Raw genomic sequence first — 21,168 nt, 5'->3', positions numbered from 1 at the left:
CTGTTGATCTACTTATTGTTTAACGATTCACTTTCTCTCAACAGAGGTGTTCCTGCAGCCGTCTCCACACCCGGCCATCACGTTTAGGACTATCGGCGGCGTCCTCGACTTCTACATCTTCCTCGGCCCCTCACCTGGGGAGGCAGTACAACAGTACACGGAGGTAACTGAACCTAAATTGTCGCTTACTCCTGTCAGTGGGGTAGTCTAGTGGTTAAAGCGCTCGTTAGTAAGTCAGAAAAGAATGACCACTTTGATACAATTTGTGATTCCAATTCCTAATATTACATTTGAAGTCACTGTAGTGCTATATTGTATGTATGAACAGTGTGATGAAAAAGATTATCGTTTATTCACATTTAGTGTTATCTTGTATATAACTTTGTGTATTATGTTATAATATGATGCTTATGTCATGTGTATAGGCTGTGGGTAGACCCGTCATGCCCCCCTACTGGACGCTAGGCTTCCACCTCTGCCGCTGGGGCTACACTAACATAACCGACCTAAGGGTGGTCATCGACAGGAACAGGGAAGCCGGGATACCATATGTGAGTAATAATAGAAATAATGATGACGACAACGATGATGATAGTAATAATTATGAAAATATTGCTGATATTTTTATTGATGAAGACAATGATGATATACGTGATAATAATTAGTGTGATGGTGATGCTAATAACGAAGTTGTTGGTGATAGTTACCGTCATGCAGCGTAAAACAAACATTTGGCTGATGATGATGATGATGATGATGATGATGATGATGATAGCGATGACGATATTGCGACATCAACAGATGTTGATGCTATTACTGTATGTAAAGTGACTATTGACAGTAGGGACAAATTCATGGTATAGTGAGGCGATCTGCCTAATCGATATGTCCAAATGTCAAATTGATCGGTGTCTGTCTCCGCAGGACGCCCAGTGGGCCGACCTTGAATACATGTACAACAAGTTCGTCTTCAGCTACGACCGCGACACCTTCGACGGACTCCCGGACCTCGTGAAGGACCTACACGACCACAACCAGAAGTTTGTTGTCATCGTGGTAAGTAGACGTGTGGTCTTGGTGGTTTGACGTGTCATCGCGATGAGTAGACGTGTCGACGTTGTGATCACACGTGTTGTCGTGTTGTGTAGACGTGTCATCCTGGTACGTACACGCGTCGTTGTTGTGAATAGACGTGTCGTCGTGGCGAGGAGACGTGATATCGGGCTTAGTAGACCTGTCATCGTGGTGACTTTGTTTACAGTTACAAGACTTGTCTTCGTTGTGAGTGCACGTGACATGGTGGTGATTAAAATTGTGTATTCGGCAGGGAAAACTCGATACCACATTTATTATCAACAGTGTAACTTATATCTACTTTAATGTACTATAATTTACATGACTTTTCTCCACATTGCTAACGAGGCGGATTCGGTTGTCACGGAAGTATCCATGTATTATGACGTCATACCATTCTAGCGTGACGTCATGTCCTCGTCACAATTGTAGGAAGTAAGGATAAGAATTTATGTATGAACAACTTCTTTATTACAATTAAGAGCGACGTTTCGGTGTAGGTTCTAACACCGTTATCAAGCAAGTGATTTACAGAGTGCAGTAAGCAAGTATATATACACGTCCCAACAATGACCCCAGAACCCTATTGGACCACCTCAATTCCCAAAACCCACGTATGCAGTTTACCATGGAGGAAGAAACCAATCGACAGCTCCCTTTCCTTGATGTACTCGTACAGAAAGATAAAAACGACAAACTCCAGACCACTGTTTATAGGAAACCCACCCACACAGATCAATACTTACACTATGCATCCAACCATCCACCTCAAGTCAAGAAAGGAATTGTGTCAACCCTAGCAAGACGAGCCCACAGCATCTGTTCCACGAAGCAACATCTAACTACTGAACTTAGCCACCTCAAACAAGTATTTACACAGCACAACTGCTATCCTGAGCAACTAGTACAACAGACGATAAAGACCATCACCAAGAAATCCCAGAAATCCCCACGTCCACAGTCTGCACCCTTAGTGATCAGCCTCCCCTACTTTGGAACAGTTAGCCACAAAATCCAGAGACTCTTAAAGAAACAGGCCAACATTGATGTAGTCTTCAAAAGAAGTCAGACCATTCAGAACTCTATTAAAGCCACAGGGAAACCACCATCCAGCCACAAGCCAGAACCATCAGGAGCAGTGTACCACATTCCGTGCAATTGTGGACAAGCTTACATAGGAGAAACATCTAGGCCCCTCAAAACCCGAATTAAAGAACATCAAAGCTCAGTCTCCAAAGATGACTCTAAATCAGCTCTATCAGACCACATCCGTGACAACCCAAGCCACAACATCCAGTGGGAGAGAGTCACAACCCTCGCCACCAACCTCAAAGACTTCAAGATCAGGAAACTACAAGAAGCCATCAACATCAAAAGACTTCAGCCCTCAATCAACCGTGACCAAGGCTATTACATACCCCTGGCGTACCATCAACTCATCAAAGACCCCAATCAGCCATAACCCAAATCAGCCATAATCCCGTTGTTTACATTACTGGCTTCATCCTTTGATCATGGCACTGACTTCACCCATAGTCATCATCACTGCCCTTGTGTGTACACAACAGGCTTCGCTACTCCAGTATACAATATCTACCCTACTGTATAAACATTGCCTCCTACGTGTATATATACTTGCTTACTGCACTCTGTAAATCACTTGCTTGATAACGGTGTTAGAACCTACACCGAAACGTCGCTCTTAATTGTAATAAAGAAGTTGTTCTTCCATAAATTCTTATCCTTACTTAGTACTCCAACTTCTAAATGCCTATCAAAGAAGACAATTGTAGGAGTTAAGGAAAGAGGAGATTAGCATAGCTTTAGTATTGAGCAATGTCGATATCTCCTAACCTCACATCTAGATACATAGTCCCATGTTACTTTGTTAAAAAACACATATCACAATGTACTCGCATTTCTTCTGCAGGACCCTGGGCTGGGCAACGACCCCAACATCAGCAGAGACATACAAAACAATAGTCCCGGTTACGACGTCTTCAACGATGGCGTCAGGGAGGGGGTGCTGGTGATGACTCCGAACAACTCAGGTCCCCTCGTAGCCGAAGTATGTATGTGGGATGTTTATTTGTAACGGCTGAAACAACATATGACCCTTGGTTAGCCGACAGACTTAATCTTATTCTCACAAAGTGAGCACATAGCTAGAGACAGCCTTCTCTTTCGTAACCCATGTACTGGCATAGGTTAGCTTCAGATTGTCATGAGAGGTGATTAAAATGGATAAGGTTGTCGTGTATAGTGGTAAATGTTTAGTTGTCTTAAGATGGCATATACATATAAAAACATACAAGACATAAATATACTTCCAGCCCTCTTGGGCTTTTAAGACATAAACAAATACAAATCGTAAGACATGAAAAAAAAAATGAAAAAAAAAATAAAATGATAATGATAATAATAATATACACAACACAATACATACTAAAAAGACACACACACACACACACACACACACACACACACACACACACACACACACACACACACACACACACACACACACACACGCACGCACACACACACGCACGCACACAAACACACCAACACACACCCGCACGCACAAAGAGCATACACAGGCACATACCAAATGTACAAACAGGTGTGCGTAATAAAATGCACGCGTGCGCTCGCGTGGTATTGTACATATTATAGTTGGTGGCGGGTCATCGTGAGATGAGGTGGGTGACTGCTGTGTGTTACCAACTCAGCTGTTTGCCGTTGTTTCAGGTATGGCCAGGCACCACCGGGTACCCTGACTTCACCAACCCAAAAACAGAGGCCTGGTGGGAGAAGTGGGCACAGTATTTCCATAACAACGAGAGTATCGAGTTTGATTCCCTCTGGATCGTGAGTAGTGCAATACAACCAAGTTATCTCCCCATAATGGGCTGGTGGGCTCCACTTGACATTCGAATGCCCCTCCCTGTTGTTTGGTTTAAAACATAGGTCTTGTAGTGAAATAAACTTCATGTTTTCCAATTTACATGTATATTCAGATCCTTTTTCAGTATCACACTATTATACAGCCACTCATGCATCTCAGTTGCTTGCAAGCATCTTCTTTCTTGTAGTTCTCGGACTATAAATAAAAGGCACTGTAAGATTCCAACTATGCCCCACTAACGATAATAACAAGAGTTCTCGAAAACATGAGCGATTCCTGCACCCACCGATGACACAAACACATGCACAGCCAAATGTCCATCTGAACAGACGGGGAAACATAGTAAAAGGGGGAAAATGGGGAATTCATTTGGACATCGGTTTGGTCACTGATGTGTCAGATGTGGAAATGTCCTCCACATGTCTACCATAATACCTGACTAAGGCAGGGAATGCAGTAACCCTGATCAAACAACGTTTGAATCGTATGACGCTATTTGAAATATACGTAAAAAGGATGTTCAATTGTACCTTAAAATATACAATGTACCTTAAATGTAGGAAGCAAATCTCAAGTATTCATCTCAATAGGATGCAGTTTCTTTAACACTACTGTGTATGGATGTCACCACTTCACATAGACCACCCAGAGTTCTGGCATCCACATAGACTCGGTACTTGGGCCAGAGACTTCACATAGACCACCCAGAGTTCTGGCATCCACACAGACTCTGTACTTGGGCCAGAGACTTCACATAGACCACCCAGAGTTCTGGCATCCATGTTGACTCGGTACTTGAGCCAGAGACTTCACATAGACCACCCAGAGTTCTTGCATCCACACAGACTCGGTACTTGGGCCAGAGACTTCACATAGACCACCCAGAGTTCTTGCATCCACATAGACTCTGTACTTGGGCCAGAGACTTCACATAGACCACCCAGAGTTCTGGCATCCATGTCGACTCGGTACTTGAGCCAGAGACTTCACATATACCACCCAGAGTTCTTGCATCCACACAGACTCGGTACTTGGGCCAGACACCTCACATAGACCACCCAGAGTTCTTTCATCCACATAGACTCGGTACTTGGGCCAGAGACCTCACATAGAACACCCCGAGTTCTGGCACCCACATAGACCAGTATTGTTACCATTAGCTTGAGTGGTGTGATGTATTTGTGCCAGGTCACGTATTTTGTGATGTAGCAACTGTACTACGGCATTTATCCTGGAACAGTGAGTGAGAAATTATAGCTGATTTGCTCACCAGGGTCATATGACTGTTCAATGTTACGAAGTAAAGTGCCCATTCATACATTCTTCAGGACATGAACGAACCGTCAAGTTTTATCCCCGGATCTGTAGACGGCTGTGAGAAAAACAAGTGGAACAACCCGCCATATACCCCAAGTAAGTGGAACACCCCGTCATATACCCCAAGTAAGTGGAACACTCCGTCATATACCCCAAGTAAGTGGAACATCCCGACGTATACCCCAAGTAAATGGAACACTCCGTCATATACCCCAAGTAAGTGGAACACTCCGTCATATACCCCTAGTAAGTGGAACATCCCGACATATACCCCAAGTAAATGGAACACTCCGTCATATACCCCAAGTAAGTGGAACATCCCGACATATACCCCAAGTAAACGGAACACTCCGTCATATACCCCTAGTAAGTGAAACATCCCGACATATACCCTCAGTAAATGGAACACTCCGTCATATACCCCAAGTAAGTGATACATCCCGACATATACCCAAAGTAAGGGAAACAACCCGTCATATACCCCAAGTAAGGAAAACAGCCAGCCATATACCCCTAGTAAGGGAAACAGCCCGACATATACCCCAAGTAAGTAGAAAAAACGTGCCATACACCCAATGTAAATGGAACAACCCACCATACGCCCCAAGTAAGTTCAACAACCCGCAAAACGCCCAAAGCAAGTGGAACAACCCGTAATATGGATTACCGGCCTTACAGCATAGGATAATAAAGTGATCATTGCAGACATCTTGGGCCGCGGAAAGGACGGGCGTATGTATGACAAGACTCTCTGCATGGATTCAAGACACCACCTCGACAGCCACTACAACGTCCACAGTCTGTATGCCCACACACAGGCCATACAGACATACAAGTGAGTGAACAGGCCATACAGACATACAAGTGAGTAAACAGGCCATACAGATATACAAGTAAACAGGCCATACAGACATACAAGTGCGTAAACAGGCCATACAGACATACACGTGAGTAAACACGCCATACAGACATGCACGTGATTAAATAGGCCATACAGACATACACGTGAGTAAACAGGACATACAGACATACAAGTGAGTAAACAAGCCATACAGACACACAAGTGAGTAAACAGGCCAAACAGACATACCATTAAGTAAACAGGACATACAGACATACAAGTGAGTAAACAGGCCATACAGACATACAAGTGAGTTAACAAGCCATACAGACATACAAATGAGTAAACAGGACATAAAGACATACAAGTGAGTGAACAGGGCATACAGACATACAAGTGAGTAAACAGGCCATACAGACATACAAGTGAGTAAACAGGACATACAGACATACAAGTGAGTAAACAGGACATACAGACATTCAAGTGAGTAAACATGACATACAGACATACAAGTGAGTGAACAGGACATACAGAAATACAAGTGAGTAAACAGGCCATACAGACATACAAGTGAGTAAACATGACATACAGACATACAAGTGACTGAACAGGACATACAGACATACACGTGAGTAAACAGGCCATACAGATATACAAGTGAGTAAACATGATATACAGACATACAAGTGAGTGAACAGGACATACAGACATACACGTGAGTAAACAGGCCATACAGACATACAAGTGAGTAAACATGACATACAGACATACAAGTGAGCGAACAGGACATAGAGACATAAAAGTGAGTGAACAGGGCATACAGACATACATGTGAGTAAACAGGCCATACAGACATACAAGTGAGTAAACAGGACATACAGACATACAAGTGAGTAAACAGGACATACAGACATACAAGTGAGTAAACATGACATACAGACATACAAGTGAGTGAACAGGACATACAGAAATACAAGTGAGTAAACAGGCCATACAGACATACAAGTGAGTAAACATGACATACAGACATACAAGTGAGTGAACAGGACATACAGACATACACTTGAGTAAACAGGCCATACAGACATACAAGTGAGTAAACATGACATACAGACATACAAGTGAGTGAACAGGACATACAGAAATACAAGTGAGTAAACAGCCCATACAGACATACACGTAAGTAAACAGGACATACAGACATACAAGTGAGTAAACATGACATACAGACATACAAGTGAGTAAACAGGATATACAGACATACAAGTGAGTAAACATGACATACAGACATACAAGTGAGTAAACAGGATATACAGACATACAAGTGAGTAAACAAGCCATACAGACATTCAGGATATTCATACATACAAGTGAGTACACAGGACATACGCACGTACAAATGACTTGTCTCCCTGTTGATGAATGTCGTTTCCATGCAGTGCTTTGGCGAGTATGTTCCCCGGCAAGCGTCCGTGGACGATGACCCGATCATCGTTTGCGGGGACGGGGAAGTACGCCACCAAGTGGATGGGGGACAACCAGGCCCGCTGGGAACAGATGAAGTGGTCTATTATCGGTATGTCACGGGTTAAACGCCATTGCTTGTAACTATAACTATAACTATATAGCTGTCGAATGTCACGGGTTGAAACACTGGATAACCGTACTCTATAGCTAGTGGCTAGTCGTACTATACAGCGTTACACTCTTCTGGCTAGTCGAACGTCAGGTATTTAATCATCGATGGTTATTTATACGTGACGGGTTGACATTCGAGAGGCTGGTCATACGTCATGGCTTGAAACATCCCTGGCTAGATAGAGGTGACGGAATGACGCTCGTCCTGTGATGAGATGACACACTCCTTATTTTCTCCCTATCACTCCTTCCCTACTAATATCATAAATTGTCCATCTGAGGTGTCTGGATCACTGGAAGTATTTGAATATCTCTGTATTATCTCCAGGTATCCTAGAGTTCGGTCTTTTCGGCTTTTCGTTGGTAAGTACTCTTGATTTACACACTATTAACTGTTTCAATTACAAATGTACCCGTTTACTTGAGGATCGTGAACACGAACTCAACCTTCGTATAAAGCGACTAGCACCAGATAATGTCCAATGAGTCTCCGAATGCTAAGACCCCTGACGATCCGGGATAGAACAGGCTTTCAGCAGCCTATGACCATGCTTGCCGTAAAAGGCGGCTTTGCTTGTCGTAAGAGGCGACTAACGGGATCGGGTCGATGGTCAGGCTCGCTGATTTGGTTGATGCATGTCATCGTATCCCAATTGCGTTAATCGATGCTCATGATATTGATCACTTGATTGTCTGGTCCACACTCAATTATTTACAGACCGCCGTCATATAGGTGGAATATTGCGGCGTTAAACAACAAACCAAACAACCCAATGCTGAATGGTGTCAACACCTGTGTTTCTAAATGTACACGCCCTGAGGAACGTCAGTAGGGCAGTCTTGTCTCTGTCAGCGCCAGGTTTCAAAATTCCATCCAGTTATTGTGCAGGCAGCAAGTCAATTTTTATCGTAACACCGGCAACCGGCATTGACATTTTCTCCATGTGAGTTATCTCCCCTTTGGTTGCAGAACGGCGCGGATATCTGCGGATTCTGGTATGAGGCGGAGTATGAGATGTGTGTCAGGTGGCATCAGCTCGGCGCCTTCTACCCCTTCGCCCGCAACCATAACGCCCTCGGGGACGCCCCTCACATCTTTAAGGTGGGTGCTGGCCATAGGGTTTTGGTGGGGTTTTTTTTCATTTCGATCAGTACATACAATATTGTAACCTTGGTTGTCCACAATTGTTATATATACTTATTTTCTTTCATAATATGGGTTTAAATTCAAATATACTAAATTAAGAACACGATGATGAAAGTAAAACAGCGTTTGATGTACTTGACACAAACTCGTTTTTTTGCCCATGCCACCGTTGTGGTATGATTCATAAGTCACGAATAACGACGAAGATATGGACCAACCAACTGATATTCGAGGGGAAGTGTATGTGTGTGCGTGCGTGCGTGCGTGCGTGTGTGCGTGTGTGCGTGTGTGCGTGTGTGTGCACGCGCGCGGGTTGTGGTGGGGGGCGCATCTCATTTATTTTGCGGAAAATATAAATTATTCCAGTAAATTCTGGTAAGTTTGTGTTCTCTCTCAGTTTTGTTCAATAACAAATTATGCCGGTCTCTCTCCTAGCCCCAAGATCCCGCTGCCTGGGACGCCCGATTCATCCGATTGGCAAAGGAGGCACTCGTCACCCGCTACAGGCTGCTTCCTTACTTCTACACGCTCATGCACAATGCGCATGCGCGGGGAGACACCGTCATGAGGCCGCTGCTGTTCGAGTAAGTGCTAACACAAACAGTCACAGCATATAGACTTGGCACCTGCGGGAAGTGATCGTGGCCCTACTGCTACCGTAACGCCTATACTTAAACAGTCGCAGGGCTACAATAACTTTCTGAAACTGGCACCTGCAGATGAATATCATAAATAAGAACCTACGCTTATAAGACAAGAGGAATATGTTTAGGAGCAGACTTATACTTATCCGAGCCTTAAACTGTATGAAAGAGAAGTTGAACACAACTGACTCAAAAGCATTAACTTAATATGTGTGTTAGTCTGTCTGAGTGTTGTGTGTTATACAGGTTTCCTGACGACCCAGTCTGTCTGAGTGTTGTGTGTTATACGGGTTTCCTGACGACCCAGTCTGTCTGAGTGTTGTGTGTTTTATAAGTTTCCTGGCGACCCAATCTGTCTGAGTGTTGAGTGTTATACGGGTTTCCTGACGACCAAGTCTGTCTGAGTGTTGTGTGTTTTACAGGTTTCCTGACGACCCAGGCTGTCTGAGTGTTGTGTGTTATACAGGTTTCCTGACAACCCAGTCTGTCTGAGTGTTGTGTGTTATACAGGTTTCCTGACGACCCAGTCTGTCTGAGTGTTGTGTGTTACACAGATTTCTAACGACCCAGTCTGTCTGAATGCTGTGTGTTATACAGGTTTCCCGACGACCCTGTCTGTCTGAGTGTTGATGAACAATTCCTGTTGGGCTCTGCACTACTTGTGTCTCCCGTCCTGTACAAGGTAAGCTCACACAGCTAACGACATGTACACACAACACCAACTGGGATCCCGTCCTGTACGAGGTAACCTCACATAGCTAACAACATGTACACACAACACCAACTGGGATCCCGCCCTGTACGAGGTAACCTCACATAGCTAACAACACCAACTGGGATCCCGCCCTGTACGAGGTAACCTCACATAGCTAACAACATGTACACACAACACCAACTGGGATCCCGCCCTGTACGAGGTAACCTCACATAGCTAACAACATGTACACACAACACCAACTGGGATCCCGCCCTGTACGAGGTAACCTCACATAGCTAACAACATGTACACACAACACCAACTGGGATCCCGTCCTGTACGAGGTAACCTCACATAGCTAACAACATGTACACACAACACCAACTGGGATCCCGTCCTGTACGAGGTAACCTCACATAGCTAACAACACCAACTGGGATCCCGCCTTGTACGAGGTAACCTCACATAGCTAACAACATGTACACACAACACCAACTGGGATCCCGCCCTGTACGAGGTAACCTCACATAGCTAACAACACCAACTGGGATCCCGCCCTGTACGAGGTAACCTCACATAGCTAACAACATGTACACACAACACCAACTGGGATCCCGCCCTGTACGAGGTAACCTCACATAGCTAACAACATGTACACACAACACCAACTGGGATCCCGCCCTGTACGAGGTAACCTCACATAGCTAACAACATGTACACACAACACCAACTGGGATCCCGCCCTGTACGAGGTAACCTCACATAGCTAACAACACCAACTGGGATCCCGCCCTGTACGAGGTAACCTCACATAGCTAACAACATGTACACACAACACCAACTGGGATCCCGCCCTGTACGAGGTAACCTCACATAGCTAACAACACCAACTGGGATCCCAGGAAACGAGAGAAGCATGTGGTTAACGTAAACATAAACAACATTGAAAGATGCTTATACTGATAGAACTGAGTGATTTATAGAAATATAGCTGGAGAAAGTTTAAGAATACATGTATCGTTTCAAGAAGCAAGAGTAAGTAGGCTTAACGACGGTTCGAAAAGTATTTCGGTTATATCATCACGTGCCACTTGAATGAGTGAGTGAGTGGGTTTTATGCCGCTTTGAACATTATTCCATGTGGGAGGAAAACCCGAAGTGATGCAGGTATCAGAGGTTTACCACTTTGGGGAAACCCAAGTTTACGGGTATGGTGCTGACAGAACCAGAAACATTAACTGGACGAACGGGATTCGACATATTCCCGAGGTAAGGGAGTTGTAAATGTCCTGTTTACTTCTCTTGTCAAACTAGGCTGGAATGCCGTTATTCGATCGTAGCACCGCCAATGGCTCTTACGAGTTGTGTCCCTTCTAAGTCCCTCCTACTGACAAAGCATATTCCAACGCTCATATCACTTGTATTTGCTTCAAACAAAACGGCGCCAAATTAAGACGATCTGATCGATAATAAAAATCTATATTGTAAGAAAACGGGTTTTACCCCGCGAAGTGCATCAAATCACCTCGATTAAAATAACATGAAAAGATTTGCAATAAATCTGTCCGTGCCAGTTGAAGGTACACATGTTCTACAAGTACTGCTGTCGCCATGTTGTTCATGAAACGGATGGAGATTTCCTTACGCGATTTTGATTGAACTATGCATCGACTCGTTAATCCAGCCAAAATATTAGTCAATAATTCCAGCCTAGTTCGGCAAGGGTGGAAAGTGGACTTATATACATGTAGGTTGGAGACATTCGTACTCTGATGTGGACGGCAAGTGTGCTCACGGGCGATCATAATAAGGGTGTATTGGGGATTCTAACCCATGATCGGCAGATACAGAACTGTGAATGGACGTAATTTTGCGAATTGCAGCTCCCTCGACGACTGAGCCAGAAGTGCCCCACAAGAAACATGATGCACGGCAACATGTTAATATCACGTGATCATCTTCGAGAAACATACGGGGTGTCATTTCCAAAAACGATTATGATTATATGTGTCCCCTTTTTACTTCCATCAGTCTATTTGTGTAATACTGTGTGTTGTTGATATTCCATTTGGTTGTAAAAGACAAAATAGTGATAAACATTATATATGAATGGATCACTGAAAACGAAATGGTGTGTTTTTGAACGTTACCAGCTGTATTGTACTGACGGTATTTGAAGACGCGTGTCATTTATAGGTGTACTCAAGCACATCATAAACGTTACTGATTTGTTATCATATCTCCAGGGCAAGACATCCGTGAAAGCATATTTCCCAGAAGCCAACTGGTATGACTACTTCAAGGTAAGTCACGAATACATCATTCTGTTAACTTTCGTTAACTTTAGTTTCCCCACAACTACCTGTATAACGTGTAGTACCGTGTGCTCCAGTTTGAAGTCACACGACGCCATCGCTAAGCTTCGTAAGTATTCGCCACCACTTCGTCCCTTTCCGTAACTTTCCGTAAGCTTTTAGGCATGGAGTACAATGTCCGGCCGAACCTCACTTTTCATACGCCCAGTGCATGTAAGTGCTCTAAGTACGACCCTTGTGGGGTATTGTTTCTCCACGCTTATTCAGGGCGTGTTCATTTCTTTGCGAAACAAATGCGTACAACTAGAAGCATAATGATAAATCATACAACTTGTTTAAAGATTAAAATAGTGACAAATAACTGTAATGACGCTCTTCGGTGAAAAATGTTTTTTACTGCATGTCGATGTTTTCACTTTTAATAGGGTGAAAAGGTAGCGGTGAAAAAAGATCACCTTGACCTTTACACACCGCTCGAGAAATGCAACCTTCACGTCCGAGGTGGGCACGTGATTCCCTGGCAGGTGCCGGCAAACACAACACACGCCAGGTAGGGCGATTATCTGTGAAAATTCATCGATTTACAGAAAAAGTTGGTTTGTTGTTTAACGCCGCACTTAGCAATATTACAGCTATATGACGGCGGTCTGTAAATAATCGAGTCTGGACCAGGCAATCAAGTGATTAATATCATGAGCATCGATCCACGCATTTTGGGATCGGTGACATGCATCAACGAAGTCATCGCGCCTGACCACCCGATCCCGTTAGTCGCCGCTTACGACAAGCATAGTCGCCTTTTACGGCAAGTATGGGTTGCTGAAGAGCTATTCAAACCCGGATCTTCGCGGGTCTAGAGAAATACATGTAGCTATATGCAGATAGATAGTGACGCAAGTATCAGATGTGGATGAGTGAGTTGAGTTAAACGCCGCTTTAAGTACGGGCGGTGGACACCATGACGCGCTTCCATATTGCCCCCAGTAGGGCATTGAACTTAGGACTGTGGCGTAGTGATGCAATGACTTTACCACAAGTCTACCCTTCCGACCGTAGATAAATCCAGATAGATAGAGAATAATATAAAAACATATATGCATTTATTATCTTAAATTTCAAATAATCAGGTTAAAGGTTAAACACAAGCCAGTTTTACATGGACAAGATCTATCAATTTTAATACCTGTGTCCAACAAACATGTATACTTGTTTACCCTTCAAGCAAACGTGAATACTTGACAAAAGTGTAGGGGTATTTTAGATCACTCTGTTTCATATTGCAGCCGACAGAACAAGATGGGCGCCATTGTTGCCCTAGACAAAGAAGGAAGGGCACATGGAGAGTTGTTCTGGGATGACGGGGAGAATATAGGTGAGGTTGTTCTCTCATACGGGGAGAGGATAGGTATGGTTGTTCTCGGATAACGGGTCGAAGGTAGGTGAGGTTGTTCTCAGATAACGGGGAGAAGATAAGTGAGGTTGTTCTCGCATATCGGGGAAAAGATATGTGAGGCTGTTCTCGGATAACGGGACGAAAATAGGTGAGGTTGTTCTCGGATAACGGGGAGAAGATAGGTGAGGTTGTTCTCGGATAACGGGGAGAAGATAGGTGAGGTTGTTCTCGGATAACGGGGAGAAGATAGGTAAAGTGATACGCTTCGGACGTGTGTACTGTCTTGCATATAAGTTAACCTTGCAAAGAAGTGAGTACAAGAGCTACTTTTCTCAGTCTGTGTGTGTTATATCACGACGTGTCAGTGAATCCCAACGTGCTGCAGGTTTTAGATACGTACCCATTGGTACAAGCGACGGGCACGCGTATGGTGCCCACATACGAAGAATTATTAGGGAGAATGTGAGAATCGAACAAACGACCATCGGATTCTGGTATACCTGAGGGACGTAACTCTGTACAGCGAATTGTACCGCCTAACACAACATGGCAACCCGTGACGCCTGTAGATAGTAGTAACACTCAGGCAATATTACCAGGAATGGTCTCCACGAGTTGTCCCCCCTTGGAATTAAACCCAGACTTGTGCCGTCAAAAGCGAACTTTTTACCCCAAACGATCCTCACGCTTCAGAGTGAAAACCCTTTCTCTAAGGCCTCGCAATTCGCGTTAGGGTATGGAGCACGCTGTATGTTAAATGTCTGTCTACATTAGATTTCAGTTTTGACATGTAAGTTAACGTAAATAAAAACAAGTGATATATTTACCTTTTCAGATACATACGAGAATAAACAGTATTCACTGATCAAGTTTGGTATGACCAAGGTAGGTTGTTGATGATCAATAGCTCTCCATATGTCTTAACAATTGGTTTATCAATAGATCTCAGATCGAATATATAATCCCTGTGCATACATATAGATACCGAATCAGAACTTGATACCTGGGCACAAGGACATGGAGATTCGCACCTCGGTGATGTGAGGCGCATTATATTCAATCACAGTACAAACTATGCAGCCAACTTGAAACTAAATCCAGAGCGAACAGCCACCAGGAGCTCAGCGCCAGTAAAATCTCCCATCTTTGTGGGCTGCTTGATCCATGATTCATTTCCCATGTCTGCCAGCAACACAACCCGATCTTAAGGCAACAGGAAGTGACGGAAAAATACAGGAAACAGCACTATCAAATCGGCCACCTTTCTAAGATATTTTTGCAGTGTAACCTATCTTATATGACGGTTATTACTTTTTAAGAAGTTTCTCGAACTTAAAATACATAGTCTAATTTTAGACTTTGACTGCACATTCTTTTGTGGAAAATATCTGAAAATCGGCAGTCTGTTTCTATGCGCAAGATATGCTGCTATCACCTGACTATAACTAGAGAAACGAGGCATCTGTTTTAACTTTCACGGGCTGCTGAACACCCTTCCGAGCTCCGGCCTGTGTACTAGGTACAGGAGACATACAACCACATTTGTGTCTCAACAGCGGAAGTGACCCTGGACTAAACTGTACGGCTTGTTGTAGTCGGTGGAGTATATTTGGTGAGCCAAGACTGAATCATGGACGTGTTTGTTCTGCAGGCTGGTGAACTACACGTTGGGCCGGCAGTGTCAGGGTCGGGGTCAGCGTTGCCGCTGCTTGACATGTTGGACATCTACGGCCTCAAGACCATCCCACTGAACGTCTCGCTGGACGGGGAACAGGTGCCCGTCACCAACATCAGGCAGTCATTCGCGGTGAGTCCCGTGGATCACATATTTTGTACATGTAGAGTAATATATATTACTATAGTTGTTTTCAATAAATTAGGTCAAATTGGGTAAAATATGAAGAGTCTGACAAAGGAAAACATACACCCATGTTTGATGGTCGCTAAAAATGAAACAAATATGAAATAGTTATATTTATTCGATGATGATGTATTTCATAGGGGAATCATAGTTGTGTTTAGGATCTTAAATTTGCAGTGTTTTCAGCCTAGTGACGTTTCGATAAAGTTTCTCATGTTTTGGTCTAATCCAATTTTAAAGTGATTACTTTCTTTTGCCCGGCAGTGTACTTCAAATAGTTTTATTTCACACACACATATAGAGTGAGTAAATATTATGTAGCACCTCAAAAATAATATTATGGAAGATTTGAGGAACAACAAATGATATTTTATATTGGTATGAATACAATACAGAATAGAAATCAAGACATTTAAAACAAGCGGTATGTAATTATACGTATATCCGTTTGACACACGATCTTTTCTTCATCTCACACTCTCCATCCACAGATCATTCAGCTACTGAACTTGAACATGACCCTCACCGCCAACCACACCATCACGTGGTCGTAGTAGCCAATCAGACATGGGCTTCACTTCCAACACGAGTCAGCCAATCAGTGGTCGCCTCAATCACGGGATCACCACAGGCTTCGAACATACCGGATTCCATCAAAGCAACTAGTTTCAATCTTTGATTCATCCCTCCCCTCTACAAAAACCACGAAATATGCAAACATGCATTATCCCAGTGACCCATCAGCGGTTGTATTACAGTCCAATATTCCAGGTGTGTGGAACATTTATGCATTTTTCGCAGAAAACACTCTGTGGTACTTTGTGTGATACAAGCGGTCATAAACCATCCCGCTTGTGTCCCACCAATCAACACTCTCCATGACGTCATATTCCTTATATGGGCATACCCTATCTCAGGATCTTTAGTATATGTTAAGTTGAAGCCCGGTGCCGAAAGGATGCTTCATGTAAAAGAAAGCAATTGTTTCTGTGAGATATTCTAATAAATTAATTTCTAACCAAGAAGAAGTGACCGAGTTATAATTTCTTGCTGTATTTCTTGTTGTATTTCTTGCTGGACTTCATGGCGCTGATCTGAGGTCGGCGTGGTATAACTGTAATGTCGCTGACTACATGTCGACGTGGTATAACTATAATGTTGCTGACTACAAGTCGGCGTGGTATAACTAAAAATGCTGTTGACTACATGTCGGCGTGGTATAACTATCATCTTATTGATTACATGTCGTCGTGGTATAACTATAATGTTGCTGACTACATGTCGGCGTGGTATAACTATAACGTTGCTGACTACAAGTCGGCGTGGTATAACCATCATGTTGTTGACTACATGTCATCGTGATATAAATAAAATGTTGTTGACTACATGTCGGCGTGGTATAACTATAATGTTGCTGACTATATGTCAGCATTAATTCAGGTCAGTCGTTGCACATGTGTAGCCACAAGGGGGCGTCATGGTCATTACCTGGTCACACCACCTCTTGCAGAATTTGGTCTATGTATCGGTTTGCTGTAAGATTGCCCTGGACAACCACTAACTGGGATCTAGCCGTGTAGGACATGGCTCCCCACACCATGACAGTACCTCCACCAAATCGTTTTATAACTATAATGTTGTTGACTACAGGTCGACATGGTATAACAGTGATGTTGCTGACTACAGGTCGGCGTGGTATAACTATAATGTTGCTGACTAGAAGCTTGCGTGGTATAACTGTAATGTCGCTGACTACAAGTCGGCGTGGTATAACTATAATGTTGCTGACTCCATGTCGGCTTGGTATAACTGTAATGTTGCTGACGACAAGTTGGCGTGATATTACTGCAATGTTGCTGACGACAAGTTGGCGTGGTATAACTGTCATGTTGCAGATTACATGTCGTCGTGGTATAACGATGTTTTTTGCTGACTACAGGTCGGCGTAGAAAAGACCGCCTCCGTGGTCTAGTGGTAGAGCGTCCGCCCGGAGAGAGGGATGTGCGGTGTTCGATCCTCTGACCTTTCGCTCTCCATGCGGACGCTCTACCACTAGACCACGGAGGCGGTCTAAAAGAACTGACGGACGCCTGTAGCCCCGTTTTGCTTTTGTGGTTACCCGCAACATTAAAAGCGTGCATGTTGCTCTCAGGACCTGCTCGGAAAGACACGTTCCAGCTAGTCGATTACGGTATTGTTGATTGGCTAGCGCTTCAATTCGTACCACGTACGACTCTCAACAGGCCATAACTAAATAACGCACGCCACGATACTGGTGTGTTATTTATGATTTTGGAGTACACAATTCACACACTTATTCAACAGGGACCAGTACTGTATGGATGAATTATGACACAGGCCTAAATGCATTTGTATGTTTGCTGTTAGTGCCGTACTGAGCAAACATCCAGGTCTATGACGGTGACCTTTAAAATATTGAGTCTGATAAGTTAAGTCAAGATTATTCTACTTGTATAGCCACGTGCATGCATGTGCGCGTGCGTGCTTTAATGACCGCTTGTACTAGTCCAGATGTATGGTTTTATAGTGCTAGCTTTCATCTAGAAGGCTAACCTACCGCCTGGGTGATACCTGGCACATTGTTTGTTTGTTTGTTGTTTAACGCCGCACTCAGTAATACGCCAGTTATATAACGGTGGTCTGTAAATAATCGAGTCTGGACCAGACAACTCAGTGATTGATATCATGCGCATCGATCCAGTCAATCGGGATACGATTACATGCATCAACCAAATCAGCGAGCCTGATCACCTGATCCCGTTAGTCGCCTCTTACGACAAGCGAAGTCGCCATTTACGGCAAGCATGGGTTGCTGAAGACCTTTTCTACCACGGATCTTCCCGGATCCTTGCATATTGAAGACGTAGATTAAAACACGTTGAAGAACAAGCACATTAATAGTCATGAAAAAGACCTTTTGATTAGGCTGAGGGTACAAATATTCATTGTATTTTATGGTTTGCGTTATTGTTTCACCTGGCATATGGAAGACCTAGACTAAAACAATAACATAAACGATAAAATCCATTCAATATCTATACCTTCGCCTTTATCAAAATATCTTTTTGATGACTATTAATGTGTTTGTTTCAGTAATCCAGCTATATGTAAATAATCGAATTTGGACCAGACAACCCAGTGATTGTGAACGTCCACCCACGCCGTTGGGGCACGATGACACGACATCAACCAAGCCACCGAGGTTGACCGAGATTAATTTAGGCCCTTTATTCGACCAGCATATAATGCTGAGAACCTATTCTAAACCGGAATCCTCACTAGCTATCATTTTCTATTATAAAGGTTATCTCCCCACAAAATATCTATTTTCAATTATTCAAATACTCAAGAAGAATACCCAAGGAGGTGTCATAGTACTATATGAATTAACAAGTGTGAACATTTGAAGGCTACACGTGACCCTCACACGGAATATGGCCGTTTGAAACATGCAACATAAATATTTCAACATTTAGACGGAGCTTAGTTTTCAACAAATCGTTTTCTATTGATGGAATTTCTTTTGCAACATTCATAATGTTTAGTTCCATTCGCATTGTTTACAGGCGCACCCCCGAGTGGTTTGATCTCCCGTGTGTTATTTTACGAAAAACAACAACAACACGCCACTGGGATCGGTAGCATGCATCAACCAGGTCAGCGAGCCTGACCACCCGATCCCGTTAATCGCCTTTTACGACAAGCATAGTCGCCTTTTACGGCAAGCATGGGTTGCTGAAGACCTATTCTACCCCGGAATCTTCACGGGTCAGATACATTGTGTCTCCTTTTACGTTATTTGGCGTAGAACCCCTTATCTATGCTATTGTTGCTGTACTGCCGCACACTATACAGGGCACAACGATCAAATCCAACGATATCAGGCCATCAGCTGAGTCAAACAGCATGGTCACTGGATCACATTAACTATGTGATCAAAGTCACTGGATCAAATTTACCCGCCTTGAGGGACCGGTTCTCCACGCTGATCATGATTCTGTCACGTATGGACGTCAAGCCTTTCCAATTCTTACATTTGTTTTTTACAGAATCTGTTATTTCCGTTTAAGATTGAGTTAAAGTTTGAAAGTATAATTGACTCTGCTTTTTAATGTGCATACTGAAGCTTTTTTATCTTTGTATACTACAAATAACGATCTTTAAACATATACAGTAAACTACGTTTGTGACGAACAAGCTTATAACGAACTGATGGGTAACGTACTGTTTGTTGGACCAGGACAATTGCTGTGTATATCCTGCACATATGCTTATAACGAGCTACTGTTATAACGCATTTAAATTAGTGGACCCTGTGAGTTCGTTATAACCGTAGTTTACTGTATATGATCTGTATCATAAACAATATATGATCGATAGAGATGATTTTTTCAATTACTTTAATGTGTTTGATATATTTGCAATGAAACAGATAGAAGATTTTCTAAAGTAAACGAACTATCGTGTGAATCTAGGCTTAAACGTCCCTACAATTTGGAGCAGCATTGTCAACAAGAATGTTGCAGGGTGAATATATTGTCACAAATGTTCAAACGATCTCGTACTGCAATCATTAGTTTAAGTGATCGAGATTGAACGCATAGTGGCATAGCAAGCAGCGGTTGCTGAAGACCTATTCTACCCCGGATCTTCACGAGTCTATTTAGGTGCCCGAATAGGTCGACTGGCTTCTGTACACTTAAAATATATATACTCGGCAAAATCTAAGTTCTCGTGTTTTGTGAAGAGATAGGATGGTCATTAGCATACTTGATTCAACATATCACGTGAATCTAAATATTTAATAGATACAATTATGTCTCCTTAACGCAAAAGGACATAAAACGACCGCAAATTCAAATGGCTTCACTACAAGAGGAAACTAACGTCATTTTAGCTTAATGTGGGAGGACAGTTGCAAGCAACAACAGTGGTATGTATTTGGTGAAACCCACGCGCATGGTTTTGGCGCTGACAAACACAAAGCCTAAGGGCGAATCGTAGATTCTTGAAAAGTGCACACCCTTAACACAGTATGCTTCCTCAGCCCTGTGGGCCACACAAGCACAGTCATAGTACAGATAAATACTGAAAGACGAAGTTCCACGACTGCATTTTATTAATGAAGATCATAATGAATCATTGTTGGGAATTCCTGTTGGCATGACACCCCCGTCACTTCATCCACAATTAAATAATGAACCTCTTCCTACATATTGTACGTTCCAATAATTAAAGTCACACATTAGCAAATGTATAAAAAAATCTATACAAATTCTTGAAAGAGGACAATGTCGTACCTTTATTGATAT

At 43.2% G+C, this 21,168-nt stretch overlaps 1 protein-coding gene across 5 annotated transcripts in view; it reads left to right on the top strand.

The window, feature by feature from the left end:
- LOC139448557 (sucrase-isomaltase, intestinal-like) overlaps positions 1-17,075 on the top strand; it is a 28,511-nt gene extending 11,436 nt beyond the window's left edge. For all 5 annotated transcript variants that reach the window (XM_071230127.1, XM_071230125.1, XM_071230124.1 and 2 more), the window contains exons 8-25: positions 45-163; positions 426-551; positions 925-1,056; positions 3,005-3,142; positions 3,826-3,945; positions 5,311-5,395; positions 6,005-6,134; positions 7,580-7,716; positions 8,107-8,141; positions 8,749-8,880; positions 9,361-9,509; positions 10,167-10,251; positions 12,513-12,569; positions 13,007-13,131; positions 13,865-13,953; positions 14,810-14,859; positions 15,626-15,781; positions 16,327-17,075. In XM_071230127.1, coding sequence (XP_071086228.1) covers positions 45-163; positions 426-551; positions 925-1,056; positions 3,005-3,142; positions 3,826-3,945; positions 5,311-5,395; positions 6,005-6,134; positions 7,580-7,716; positions 8,107-8,141; positions 8,749-8,880; positions 9,361-9,509; positions 10,167-10,251; positions 12,513-12,569; positions 13,007-13,131; positions 13,865-13,953; positions 14,810-14,859; positions 15,626-15,781; positions 16,327-16,389 — 1,928 coding nt within the window. In that variant the 3' untranslated portion in view covers positions 16,390-17,075. The remainder of the gene's footprint in view (positions 1-44; positions 164-425; positions 552-924; positions 1,057-3,004; positions 3,143-3,825; positions 3,946-5,310; positions 5,396-6,004; positions 6,135-7,579; positions 7,717-8,106; positions 8,142-8,748; positions 8,881-9,360; positions 9,510-10,166; positions 10,252-12,512; positions 12,570-13,006; positions 13,132-13,864; positions 13,954-14,809; positions 14,860-15,625; positions 15,782-16,326) is intronic.
- Positions 17,076-21,168: the final 4,093 nt, after the last annotated feature.

Source organism: Haliotis cracherodii, unplaced genomic scaffold (genome assembly GCF_022045235.1).
Source record: "Haliotis cracherodii isolate W230 unplaced genomic scaffold, xgHalCrac1.p SCAF_7, whole genome shotgun sequence".
NCBI lineage: Eukaryota > Metazoa > Mollusca > Gastropoda > Lepetellida > Haliotidae > Haliotis > Haliotis cracherodii.
Note: the sequence above shows the minus strand (reverse complement) of the source record. Positions and strands in the feature narration are given on the sequence as shown.